Below are 14400 nucleotides of genomic sequence, written 5' to 3' on the forward strand. Positions count from 1 at the left end.
GTCTGCATATACTGCAGACCTGCAGGCTAATCCTGCCTGACCTACCTTTGGTCAGCTTGTTCATCTTTCTAGTATGACAACATGGTGTTTAAAGTCAGGAATTGAGATCTCCTTTGGAAGGTAGGCCAGAACTGTTTAGAAGGATAAGAATTTTAAATCTCCCAGTCAAGAATGAAAAGGACATACTAACTTAGATACTTGCTCCTCTTACCAGAAACGAGCCAGTTTCTTTCCTCAAATATTTATTATGGTGAGAGTTTGAGATTAATTATTTTTGAACTCCTGATACAAGTAACTGTTGGATCAGAATATAATCACTTTCTCTGCTTTTACTCCAGGATGTAATTAATAACTGTATAAGTTCACCTATCGCTGAGCACCACTTTTGCTCATAATAAGTATCCAGTTAATGAACATTGGTGTGGCATAGACGTATGTGCATATGCTGGAAAAAGATAAAAATCTGTGATATTATCTCACTGCCCAATTTTAATACTATGCTTTTGGTTTAATGTTATATACTGGACAGGGCTATTAAGCACTGTGAAGCAGTATATAAGTCTAAGTGCTATTGCTATTAATGTTATATTTTGTGAATGTAAGTTGATCTGAGTATTGAATGGCAAATATATTTAATAAACATTAATTATGCAGAAAGTATGAATTCTGCCGGGAAAGAGAAAGTAGTTAAGATGGCATTCACAATGCCATCACTTTATAACCTTGTCACAAAAATGTACATAATAAGTCTAAGTTAACCAAAATTAGCAGTACTTCCTAATGCATATAACAAACTTGATGCTAACATACTTAGGATTGTCTTATTATAATTCAATCCTTTCATCCTACATACAGATTGTATTCTGTTAAATAAGGATTAATCCCTACTAAATGCACAATGACATAGGAAATGATTTGGTCAAATGGGTCAAAGGACAAAATGCCTCCTTACTAAAGAATCCACCGTGTAATGTTACTGTGTTATAGTCCTTGCAGTAAATGGAATGAAGCAAATATGTAGCCTATTGTTTAGAGCTACATACTATTTTATGTACTACATACTACATTAAGATTTGGATTTGTCTTTTGCATTGAATTATGATGGAGCACATTTCTTTCCAAAGATGATGACATTTATGTTTCACTTTAGCTGGGGTTAGTTGCTGAAGTAGAAGTGGTAGGGTTGAGAAAATGTATAAGATGGGAATATAGAGTTATTTCTTACCATGTGGTATATGATGCAAAGAGAAAGGTAGGTTTCTGAGAATTATTTCACTGTTTGGTGAAGAGAGTGTTCCGCTGCATATTGATAGAATTGATTTCTGAAAGTGAGGACTTTCAGAAATCAGACTTCTTTCTTTCTCAAATGAAGGAAAACTTTAAAAGGTCAAAAGCAGTCAGAAAAATAAACACAGTCCAAGTGCCTAAAATATGAGGTAACTGTTTTCATGAGCTGGAATTGGCTGACAAGGCTTTAAAAGCAGTTATAAGCAGCAGGAGGCAAAGATTAGAAAGAATAAAAGGTGGAGTGTAGTAGAAGTATAAAAAAATCTTGATAATACCTGTTGCATCTTCATGTAACATTGGATATGGTACATATTGTGACTCTATATATATAAAAGCGAAAACCACTCATGCCATAATAACGAAATATCCAGAACCGTAAAGCCTACAAACTTGAAATTTGCCACGTATGTTCCTCTTGGCTTTTAGGTGCTCACTAAGAGAGGATTTTTTGAAATGACCATCAGAGCATTAGAATTTCCTATATTATAATTAACATGCTCTGATGCTAAGGAGTTCTACTCCCCCTCCCCACCTGAAAAGAAATCTGTTCCAAACGCAAAACACAAGCAGATGAGAGAAGTTTCACTTTCACTTTCAGTTTCACTTTCACAGCAGCAACCAGGGGATAGGATAGGGGAGGCTTCTGTGGGGCAAGGCTGAGGGAGAAAAGGGGGATAGGATAGGCTTCTGGGGGCAAGGCTGAGGGAGAGAAGGGGATAGGATAGGATAGGATAGGATAGGATAGGGTTCTGTGGGGCAAGGCTGAGAGGGAGAAGGGGAGAGGAGAGGCCGATCATAACTACTCATTAATTGTCAAGCTGTAAGTGTTGATTTATCAAGCCCCATCACATAGTTTCCTAGCAAAGCACGGGTATCCAGCTATTCTCCAGTATAGCTGTTTCCATTTCAGAGGTATTCCTTCTCAGCTTTGTCCTACATTGAAAGATCATGGTTGAGAAAATCAGAAACGGGAATTAATTGTGTTTATTGTCCCCACAGTTGGGTTAATTAACAGAAGTATGACATCTTAATCAGCAGTAGTGATTTTTCAAGTTGAAGATATGATAGTAAAATGGAAACATCTTTCTCCAAATTGCTGAATTTGGGAAACAGCAGACTATAACGTAAGGCTAGTTAAGATTGAAATCTCTATTTGAGGTTGGGAAAATTATAGGGGTTTGATTGTCTAGAATTTTGAATCCAGAAGATACTGGATTTTTCTTCATTGACATTTTACATTTTTATTGGCATTTTAACAATGATTTGAATTTTGCTTAGATTGTATATTTCCTTTGTATTTATGTTACGAATGAATGAGTTCTTCTCCTTATATTGTTTCAGTTTACAAACAAACTAGGCCTTTTTAATGTGATTTCTATAGTTAGAAATAAAATATGGCTGACCTAAGAACACTCAATGGTAAGAAATGTATGTAGAAGGCAGAAAAAAGTCATGATTGTTGGACATAGTAAATGAAACCGGACTAGAGGATGTATGTGTGTTGACTCCTGGTCATTGCCTGGATTTATTGGATAAACAGCCAAACCTCAGCAAGACATTGAGGACTATTGAGAGACAAGCTCTCTTTGACAGCAGAATTCCTTGCATGGTTCAGGGAAAATACATTTAGAAGGCATTCTCTATTCAAGGGCCACAGTTGTGGAATGGATAGGGTGAGAAATATGGTTTTATTTTGCCCTTTTAATGCAGTGGGGTTTTTGTTTTGTTTTTTTGCTTACTCCTCCTCTGGAGTTCTGTTTCTTTTCTAAATCTGTATATATATATATGCATATGGTAGAAAACAGATTGGGTATTGCAGAGGAAACAAGTATACAAACTTGCAAATGCTAAAAGACACTGAAATAGCAGTTACAGTATAAAGAAGAAAAGTGAAACACGTAGAAAAAATGAGATACACAAAAATTATCACCATAGAAAAATGAGATATATAAAAATTATCACGTCAGTTAATATTTAGTTGGGTAACTTTTAGCATGAATTACGGCCTTACAACGTCTTCCCATGGAGTGAACTAAGTCTTTTCTGCAGCTGTTATAATGTGAAACCAAGATTGAAGGATTGCTTCTATTAACTGAGTTTTATTGCTGGGTCGCTTCTGACTAACAAGTTTCTTTAGTCAGCTCAATAGATTTTCAACTAGGTTAAGGTCTGGGCTATTCCCTGGCCATTCCAGCAGTGGAATATGATTATCTTGAAACTCAAAAAAAAAAAAAAAAAAAAGTGTTATTAGCCATCAAACTTCAAAAATACACTTTTCCCAAAAGGTTTCCACAATTTTGGCCACTACTATAGATTTCCTCTTGTTTGAAAATAAATTATTTCTAGGTTTATTCAGTTGAGTAGATTAGAACATTTTTTAAAGTTTGATAGATTCAGTTACAATATACCAGAAGCAGGCAATCTGAGACCTCTAAGCTCCATCATCACATACCCAATGACATCAAACTTCCAACCCTGATAGTGGAGGGAGGTGGATCAACCTTGAGGTTGCCTGGAAACCCAGGAAGATAAGTAACTCTGCTCTGTTCAGCCTACTATCTTGTTTTCATATGTTTTGACTCTTTTCTTATGTTTCAGGAACATTCTTCCTAATTTCATTTGGTTTGTTATGTATAGGTTACCAAATAATAACAATTGTTAGCAATAATAGTCCCAGCATATTTTTCCCAGTTAGACCTAATATTATGACTCAGAAGGAAAACGCCTGTAGAATCAAACTGAAAATACTGAGCAGTTTGGGCTTAACTTTCATATGTTTAGATTGCTACTTTAATATGTTCAAATATACCCTTTTCCCAGCTTGCTGTGTTTACTTGTTCTTCCTAATTCTGCCTTTTAGCACTATCCCCTTATCAAAAATTTTTTTAAAATAAGTAACATCAGACTTCTGTTTATTTTAAAGTAGAAAATGTTATTGTAGAATGGAAGACTAATTGTCCAGTTCAGATTTTTGGGGGGCAAGATAAGTGCTATGAACCTGGAGCTCAGTGAATCTCCAGAACCTGGTTAGAAACTTGCCTGCAGGTTGTAGCATTGTAGGAAGATATCTGTGTTAATGTATGGTAGCCAAAAATCTGAAGGAGTCTGGTAGCACTTTTTCTCGCTGACAAATGATATTAAAAGGCATAAGTTAAAAGCCTATATTGAAATTTGTTACAATAGTTGCAAAAGATGCTACTAAACTCCGAATTTTAGCACACTAGGATGTGTCTTAGTAAAATAAGGAAAGCTGCAGAGGAAATACTACAATGCTGACTTTGGGAGTCCATGAACCCACTTTAAATTTTAAGTGTTTTTTTTTTTCCTGCGGAGTGTGGTATGTATATACATCATGAATACCATGGGATCTATACTTTGTAACAAAATGTCAATTTTTCAGATTTTCCTTCTTAAATGCCAACTTCAGGAAGGTAAATTAGCCATGTTACAGAAATATATAAGCTAAAAGTTTCAGACATAGCACACATCCATATGAAAAAAGAAAAGGGGAAGAAACACCAGATAAAATATGCATGCACCACGCCCAAATAAGTTAATGAAAATCAAGTTCACACCCCAAGTATCTGGCAAAACATTGAGGCAAGTGCACATCACATCAAAACAAGCTCATAGATCATAAATGTGAGGAGTAATATTAGATACATGCACGTGCAGGTACCCACAAAACTGTCCTTTAAACTCTCAGAGTGTGCATTATCGTATCTCTCCCTAGAATGTTTACTATCGGTTTAACTTTTTATATTCATCCTTCTTGGATTGCTGATTAATCAGCAAAAACAGGGACTAAGCTGCAATCATCTAGTATTTTTTTAAGGAGTGTCTCTAGAACTCAGGCATTCTGGGAAGTAACTATGACATTGAAGCAGGGGTGAAATCTAAAATTTTTTGCTACTGGTTCTGTGGGCGGGGCTTAATTAGTGGGCGGGGCTTGGTAAGGTGACTGGGAGGGCGTGGCTTGTTGGTCAGGTGTGCGTGGCCAAGTCAATGTCACTTCTTTGTCCTTTTTTAACCTACAAAACACAACACAACACACCCACAATATAAAAGCAGCTGTGCTGGATCCAAAATGGCCCCTGCAACAAGCAGGAACCTCACACAGCCACAAAAAGCCCAAAAAACCAACTTTCACACTTTACACACACACAACACAACACAACACAACTGGCTCACCCACAATGTAAAAGCAGCTGTGCTAAACCCAAAATGGGCCCTGCAACAAGCAGGAACCTCACACAGCCACAAAAAGCCCAAAAAACCAACTTTCACACTTTAGGCACACAAAATTCCACATACAGCTTTGTGAGATTTTGTGTGTTTGTATAGTTAGAGTGAAACACTACAGAAACACACTAAATCTCAGAAAGCTGCACTAATAATAATAATAATAATAATAATAATAATAATAATAATAATAATAATAATAATTTTATTTCTATACCGCCCTTCTCCCGAAGGACTCAGGGCGGTGTACAGCCAATTTAAAAACACAAGACAAAACAATGATTAAAAATTAAAATAATTAAATAGATTTGGCCCGGTTTAAAACCCTGAAAATTTAAAATACCCCAATTTAAAATTATTATGTTGATAGCCCGGCCTGGCGGAACAACAGGGTCTTCAATATTATTTTATTTTATTTTATTTTTATTTTTATATAAAAGCAGCTAAATTTAAAGCTTCCTAAACTTTAAATGGCTAGGTCTAAAAAAAGAACAACTAAAAAAAACCCCAATTAACTATTTTTTTAAAGCTCCCAAAGGGGGAAAAAACTTACCCAATAGAACAGGGGTCTCCAACCTTGGCAACTTTAAGACTTGTAGACTTCAACTCTCAGAATTCCTCAGCCAGCTTTGCTTTGCTGGCTGAGGAATTCTGGGAGTTGAAGTCCACAACTCCCTGCCTGCATGATTGCAAGCAGGGAGATTCAGTTGCTTGCTGATGCAATGGATTGCAGGGATTACAGCAAGGCGTTGCGACCAGCAGCTAAGGTAAGCAATTGTCAGAGCCATTTAAAAGGAAAAAAAAATTTTCTTTTACATGGCTCTGGCGATCCAAGCTGAGTTGCCTGATTAGCAGGCAACTCAGCTTGGCTCGTGAGAGCCATTTAAAAGAAAAAAAAGGCTCTGATGATCGCGCGGCTCAGCTGGGCATGGGGGGCGGGGGCAGGGATTTTTGCTACCGGTTCTCCGAACTGCCCGCCGCCATCGCTACCTACTCGCCCGAGCCAGTCTGAACCGGGAGCATTTCACCCCTGCATTGAAGGCTGCCCTTTTAGTTTGTAGCATTTGAGATTTACAGTTTTTAAAAAATCTTGAAATCTAGACACAGAAATTACAATAAATGTGAATCCTTGGCAGTTTGTTTTATCCCTTGAACTCATGCATGAATGCCTCTATGTACCAACGTTTTCCATTCTTGGCAACTTTGGCTCCCAGAATGCACAACATACGGTGGCATTGAAATACATATTTCTGGGTATTGTTAGTTTAGAAAACATTGATCTAATTCTGTAGATTTTTTTAAAAATCATTTTTGTTCTGTTATATGCCTACTGCTTTTAAACCATTTGAAATATTGTCACTGATAGTCAACTCTCTTTGGTTCACCAAGCAGGATCGGAAAGTGGAAAACTAATAAAAATGAAAGTAGACCGAACTAAGCTGAAGAAAACGCCCACCGAGGCTGTAAGTACCATCTTTTTATCATTTTGAGTTCCTCATAGAAATTGCACAGCTTGTAATATGTACATGGCATACTAGAATGAGATTAAAGGGAAAAGTTTGACTAGTAATTTGGTATGACTTTGGGTTATATACTTCTTCATTTATTAAATTTGTTTGCTGCCCATCTCATCAAGGGGTGACTGTATGCAGCTTACAGCTAATCACTTATTTATTACAAATTCCTTAGAAAACAGGTTTTTTTCCACTTGTTTCTGTGTGTTAGAAATAAATTGATTTTAAGATAAGCCTGCTTGACTTTTGACGTATGCTGCATCTATCTTGATGAAGTAATTTCAAGAGCCATGAATCTCTTTGGTCCAAAGTTATAGGAAAAGGTTTCCCCTCTTGATTGAAGTGCTTCCAGGCTGGTTGGTAGTAGGATTCCCTACAGCGTTTGTTGAAGTCACCTAGCTCGGAAGACCTAACTGTGATAGAAAAAAGCTATACCTTCCAGTGTAGCTGTCCAGCCTTGGAACCTCTTCAAGTGACCCAGAGAGACTTGGATTCACAACCTCCTGCAATGGTCCCTGGAATATCATACATGAGTTTTCAACTGAGAGAACCCCTGGTACTTTCCAAGGGGATTTGGGCTAGCCATCTTCCACATGTGTTGTAGGATTCTCCCATAATGCATTGTAGTTATAATGGTGAAAATGTTGAGAGGAGTAAGGAAATCTTAGTTTGCAAAACAGGTTTGAGGAAATGTTTCTTCTGAAGGTTCTTTGAAGCAAAGATTCCTCTGAAATGTCACACGGGTTATCATAGAGAATAATCCAGGTTAAGGATAGGAGCAAGAGTTAAAATGTATGATTTGGTTTGTTTCCCCCATCCGTAAACATGTTCTCAAGTTTTCAGTGTTAAGGCAACATTCACATAATCTGCAATGCTTAATAACCTTCTCAAGCTTTTCCTAGAGAAAGATACTGCTCAGATGCCAACTTTTTTCCCCTTCCTCTATGACCTAAATGCATGCATCCTCCTTGGTGGACTACTAATTTGCAATATTCCTTTCCATTTAAGGGGGCCAAGTATTAGTACTGCATAAGATCAGTTCTTCTCCTGTACATCTTCCTATCAGTCAGCAAAACAATATGAAACAAGCCTGGAATTCTTTCTCATTTCCCGGTTTTGGTTCCCCTTGCCCCCTCCTCATCTATACCAAATGATAATCACAAGGTCACTAATTTACATCATGTTTTTATATGGCCATCCACTTGCCAAGCAGCTCTAATGTTGGATGGCTGACAACATTAAAAAATAATCCTAAAATACTGATAATAAAAACTAAATAATAACAAATTCACCTTGGACATATAAATATACGCTGACAGCTCACAGCAGTATCCAGGCTCAGTGGCTTATGTGAAACTGTTCATTGCATGCCCAAAAGGTGAAGGGAAAAAGGACACTCAAACAATGAAGGAGCAATATTATACAATGAATCTTATCCTGTCTTTAGCCTGCAGACTGCAGAGCCTTGATAGACAAACTCAAGATTTGCAATGATGAACAGCTGTTGCTGGAACTCCAACAGATCAAAACATGGAATATTGGGAAGGTATGTGGTGATGGCAAATATATATATTATGTATGGGAATATTATAGTGTTATTATTTTGAAGATTTAAAAAAATCTTATTTACATGTGTTCATATATATCATAAGTAGTTTGTGACAGGAATTACCCTATTTTTCGGAGTATAAGACACACCGGAGTATAAGACGCACCTACCTTTTTTGGTGAGGAAAAGAAGAAAAAGAAATCTCCCTCTGCCTCTGAGCAATTTTGCCTCATTGCAGCAAACAGCAAGATTTACTATCAGTTTCGTTTTCAGCGTAGCTTGATTAGCACAAGGGGGGGGTAATCTGCTCCAGCAATTTACCTCTTTGCAGCAAGCAGCAGAGCCCTGCACAAAACAGCTGAGAGCAAATCAGCTGAGAGTCGGGAGGCATCCAATCAGCTTGTGTTAATTAGGCTGTGCTGTGCTGAAGCTGAAAGGAGCTGTTTTTTTCTTGCTGTTTGCTTGCAAGGAGGTAACTGCTGCGAGGCAGAGGCCAAAGGGTGGGGGCCAGTGGGTGGGCGGGGCTACATTCAGTGTATAAGACACACCTAAATTTTCACCCCCTTTTAGGGGGAAAAAAGGTGCGTCTTACACTCTGAAAAATATGGTAGGTTGTTTCATCTGTGAGCCAAGAAATAAATGTTACCACCTAATTCTCTATGGGATTTTTGCTATTCTATTCATAAGAAATTCATACAAGTAGTCCTTGATTTATGACTATTCGTTCAGCAATCATTTGAAGTTACAAAGGTACTGAAAAAAGTGACTTACACTTTTGACCATCACAGTGTCCCCAGGGTCATGTGATCAGAGTCTCAGTGTTTGGCAACTGAGATATATTTATGACACCTACAGTGTCCCGAGGTAACATGATTTCCCTTTGCAGTCTTCTCAGGGGCTTCTAATAAGCAAAGGTAATGGGTATAGCAAGATTTGCGTATCATCTACAATAAAAATGTTGTAAAACCAGATGCAACTCACTTAACAATTGCATTGTTTAGCAATGCGATCCCAGTTGGGATCATAATTTTTTGGTTCCCATATCTAGTGTATTTGGCTGAAGTGAATGGAGGATGCTGTGGGTTACTGGTAGTCCTTGCTTGCCAATGATAATTGGAACTGGGAAATCAATTGCTAGGCTACATGGTCATAAGGTGTGACGTCATGTGTCATATGACAACAGTTCCAGCAGTCCAGTTACCATTGTTAAGCAAATCCTTTGCAGCAACCTGCTGTCACAGGATTGCCATTTCCAATGTGCTCCCAGTTTCCCCATTGACTTTGCTTGTTGGAAGCTAGCAGCAAAGGTCACAGATGGCAATCACATTATGCAGGCATGCTATGAAAGCCACAGTTACAAGGATGTGTAAATTCCCCTCATTCAACGCCATCATAACTTCGGTATCTCAAGGAGTCGATGTTAAGGTGAGGTCTACCTGTACTGTGGGTGGGATAACCAACAATTTTTACCCAGAGACCTGTGGTAAGTGCCTGTATTCTATACAGTGTGTATAGTCTGTCTTCTGAATGCTTTTGTCTTCTTTCAGTGTGAACTTTACCACTGGGTGGACCTTCTTGACAGATTTGATGGCATCCTGGCTGATGCTGGACAGACTGTGGAGAACATGTCATGGATGCTAGTGTGTGATCGGCCAGAGAGAGAACAGCTGAAGGCCCTGCTGCTGTCAGTGCTGAACTTCACTGCTCTGCTCATAGAATACAGCTTTTCTCGTCATCTGTACAGCTCTATTGAGGTGACATGCTGCTATTGAAACAGAATAGATTTGAATAAATAGGATAGAGATAAAATTCAAATGTGAAGTCTTTAACAGGTTGTGGCTTTAATAAGGCACTTTTGTTTGGATCAGAATTCTTGATACTGTTTTCTTGAGGAAAAGAAGCTGATTGAAGAGTTTAGAAATTAAATAGTTTGCATTTATATAATTCTTTACCGTAGCCAATGTGTTTCATGTAGTGCTCTGCTAATTTTTCATTCAGAAAGTCTGTATACGGCCAGTATTCAGCCAGTTGTAACTAAATGGGAGTAGTAACTTAAAGTCACATGTTCTCTTCATAATGAAAACAATTTTAATTAGGAATTTCTCTTAATGACAATACTGCAATCATATCACAAACGAAGGACAGGAGACAATGTCACACTTAAATGGGAAAAATAAAGCTTCTGTTATTGATCATAATTTCTCTATATATTGATTATTTTGTCCTGGCTTCATCTAGCACCTAACAACGCTGTTGGCATCCTCTGACATGCAAGTGGTTCTTGCTGTGCTAAACTTACTATATGTGTTTAGCAAACGCTCCAATTACATCACACGTCTGGGCTCTGACAAGAGGATGCCTCTTCTGTCTCGGCTGCAGCATTTGGCAGAGGTAAGAGGCTACAAAAAAAGAACAAGCATGGTCTAGTACCTAATGTTAACTTTTGAAATTTTAATTATGGCTCAGTATATGAAATACCAATAACATTACTATTTTAAGGGTTGGAAGTATCAGTTATTGAGGAAAATCTTTTGAATCAGAAGGAAGGATATTGTAGGGATTTATATCATTTGTGTCATCTGACACATTTTTCCTTTTTGCTGTTATAACTGAAATGTGGATTCTTTCACATTTGGGCAAAGGAGGCAATAAAGAATTAACCCATGACAGACAGATCATAGACCAGAGTAAATACAATCTGCTAGAGTAGGGAATGGCAACCCAATCCAATATTCTGCCAAGAAAAGTAAGACATTCAGTAAGACATTCAGGACTTTGTCAGCATAATATTGGGAAATGATTCCCCTGGTCAGAAGATCTCCTGAATTTAGATTTAGAACTTTTCTTGCAGAGAATGTGTTTATTGAATAAAATGAAAATGTGTAGCTAGGCTATTTGCCTACACAAAAGTTCATAAAGAACTCAACAAGGAATCTGCCGCTTCATCTTCATCTTAAGTTTCACCCCCAAGTATCTAGTGAGCTTCTGGGGAAGATCAGAGGGCAGATATGTATAGCATTGGTGTTTGTGATGTGGCAACAATAAAGCTGAAAAGATGTTTAGCTCTTGTTATGTGCAGGGGTAAAAGAACATTTTGATGTGGAAAGATAGGCACATCATTAATATGCAGAATATCAAGGTCACAAACCAAGGCCACTTAATGTCAGAGACAAAGTGTCAGGATTTGAACATTGATATTCTGTGAACTGAAATGGACTAGATGGGGGCACTTTATGTCAAGAGAGTATCAGATCTGCAGATAAGAAAATCTTACCAGAAATAGAGTAGCCATCATTTCTAACAAAAGTGTGTCAGAATCAATGTTTGAATGCAACTGCCAAAATGACTGCATGATCTCAAGTTAAATCCTACGCAAGCTGGTCAGTATTACAGTTATCCAAGTCTGTATTCCAACCACAGAATCAGAGGAGTTGAATGTTAATAAAATTGGTTTCTATGATCAGAATGAAGCAGGAAGCAGTTCTGCCAAGAACATTATAATGTATTTAGCAGTTATCTTCCACCAACAACTTAACTCTACACAGGATAGATAACACCAAAATAAATTAACAACATGCTCTGCAAGCAATGATACAGCAGGTTTCTTTGGTCAGCAAAACAAAGTCCTGGCACCAATTGCACCTTACAAAATTACAATTTAAAGGAAGTGACTAAAATCAGGACATTGACAGGGTATAACTTGAGCCATATCCGTTATGATTATATGTTAAAGAATAGGTGTAATGGATCAGATTTGATAGAATCAGGAGTTTAAGACTTATTAACATCATTAAAAATCCAAGTCAATAAAAGAATTCCAAATCTCAAAAAGTGAAAAAGAACATGAAATAATGTTTAGCTGATACATTAAAAATAGTTGAAGAAAGAGAGAAAGCAAAAAGCAAGAGGAAAATCAGCTGAACTAAATACTGAATTCCTGAGAGCAAAAAGTGGCAGAAATTTATATCTATATAAGCAATGTAAAGAAAGTGAAGATAACAGTCAAATGTGAAGGATATTTATTTTTATATTTGTTGAAGAAAACTTGCAGGAAATGATATTTTTGTATAGAAATGATCATGGTGAAAGACAAGATAAAGATCCACAGAGGGGTGTGTGTGGGGGGAGATACCAAGGTCGGTGATACATACTGAATTTTGATCACTGAATAAAAATGCCTGACATTTTGGAAACAAGTTAAATCAGTTCTAGAAAATATTGCTAACAAATAGATGAAAAATCTATTGTGTAAAATCTTTCAAAGTGATACAGTTGAATGTCTCTGGACATTCTCAGTCATCAGAACTGAAGAAGCTTCTTGGATGAGAAGCAAAATGTCTTCAAGGAAAAACAAAGTCTGGTTGCCTTTGAAAAAATATCTTCGATACAATTAATTACAATTATGAGCAAATAGGGAAAACATAGTAGTGACAGAAGGACTAGGAACTATCGATTTATATTCTAGTAGCAGAATGGGCAGCTCTAAGAAATGTTCAGATTACTGAACAATTACACTTGTTTCACATGCGAGTTAAGGTAATGGTCAGTACATGGAACAAGTATTATCAAATGCACAAAGTGGATTCAGAAAAGGCAAAAATACCCCAAAATCACATTGCTAAACTTTAATGGATAATGAAGCAGCAAGGAAATTCCAAAAAAGATTATCATTTTTATTACATGAATGGGATATTGCATGGGATTTTTACTTTTGATCCCAACAAATTATGGATAGCTTTTAAAGACTTAACTAAGAACTTATTATATCAGGTCACCTCATTTATGTATGATGATCAGGAAGCAACTGTTAAGAGCAGAATATGGAACAAATAAATGGTTCATAATTGGAAAGTATTCCAAAGTTGTATACTGTCATTCCCCCCCCCCCATATAATTATGTGCATCAATATGATTTGAATGCCATATAATTTATTTTTCTTGGTACTTAATTAACCATGGCTACAATATCAGTGACTTGCATGTGTGTTCCAATGGGGAAATGAAAGTACATAAATTGCCTTTCTAAAGGCAGAGGCCTTGGCTTGATTGACTGAGTTCATGCATCTCTGAAAACAGTAACATGATTTGTCTTGCTTTTATGAATTTTGCCAATTGATGCTTTTTCTGCAAGCATAAATGTGTAAACCCAATCAATTGTATTTTTTAATTTTGCATTTGGGTTCACACACTGAAATTTTTTTTTTTAAATCATAGAGGATGCTGAACTGCCCATAATAAGTGAGGTCATATGAAACACTAAACAAAAAGCAAAATCACATTATAACTTACTATGATGAATGAACCAGTGATTCACCAGACTTCTAGTGCCTCTGAGGGCAAATGAACACAGATACCTTTGATTGTAGTTTGTATACAGAGCTTTTATGTTCCTGTTTCTTTATAGAGAATGTTAAATATTACTGAATAGAAATGTGGTTTGTCTAAAATGGCTTCCCTGAAATTCTGTTGCATGTGAAATTTTTTTTGCATAGTCTCTCTATATTCTCTGACAATTCTGCATTCAGTAGTAATCAATAGTCTTTTGTGTTTGACCATGTGGAAAGGTGTCTTTCCAAATTCTGGTAGTGTCTTGGTTTGGGAGCCAAGATTCATTAGTGTAGGCTTTCTGAGCATTATCCAGAACTTGTCATTTAGTTTTGACAATAAGACAATATAAAGGAAACATGAGGTTTAAATGAAAACGAACAATCATGACTTTCTTTTTATATGTAGCAGTAAATGAGCACACCAAAATACTTTTACTTAACCGTTTAATATATTAGTATATGCATTTGAGTTTTTTTTTTA

At 36.9% G+C, this 14400-nt stretch overlaps 1 protein-coding gene across 1 annotated transcript in view; it reads left to right on the plus strand.

The window, feature by feature from the left end:
• Window positions 1–14400, plus strand: part of HUWE1 (HECT, UBA and WWE domain containing E3 ubiquitin protein ligase 1) — a 99857-nt gene that overhangs the window by 9474 nt on the left and 75983 nt on the right. The window contains exons 3-6 of the mRNA XM_070938117.1: window positions 6922–6992; window positions 8491–8589; window positions 10140–10346; window positions 10831–10983. Coding sequence (XP_070794218.1) covers window positions 6948–6992; window positions 8491–8589; window positions 10140–10346; window positions 10831–10983 — 504 coding nt within the window. The 5' untranslated portion in view covers window positions 6922–6947. The remainder of the gene's footprint in view (window positions 1–6921; window positions 6993–8490; window positions 8590–10139; window positions 10347–10830; window positions 10984–14400) is intronic.

The sequence above is a fragment of the Pituophis catenifer genome, unplaced genomic scaffold (genome assembly GCF_029215685.1).
Source record: "Pituophis catenifer annectens isolate HBS135680 unplaced genomic scaffold, rPitCat1.0.hap2 SCAF_2, whole genome shotgun sequence".
In the NCBI taxonomy this organism is placed as follows: Eukaryota; Metazoa; Chordata; class Lepidosauria; order Squamata; family Colubridae; genus Pituophis; species Pituophis catenifer.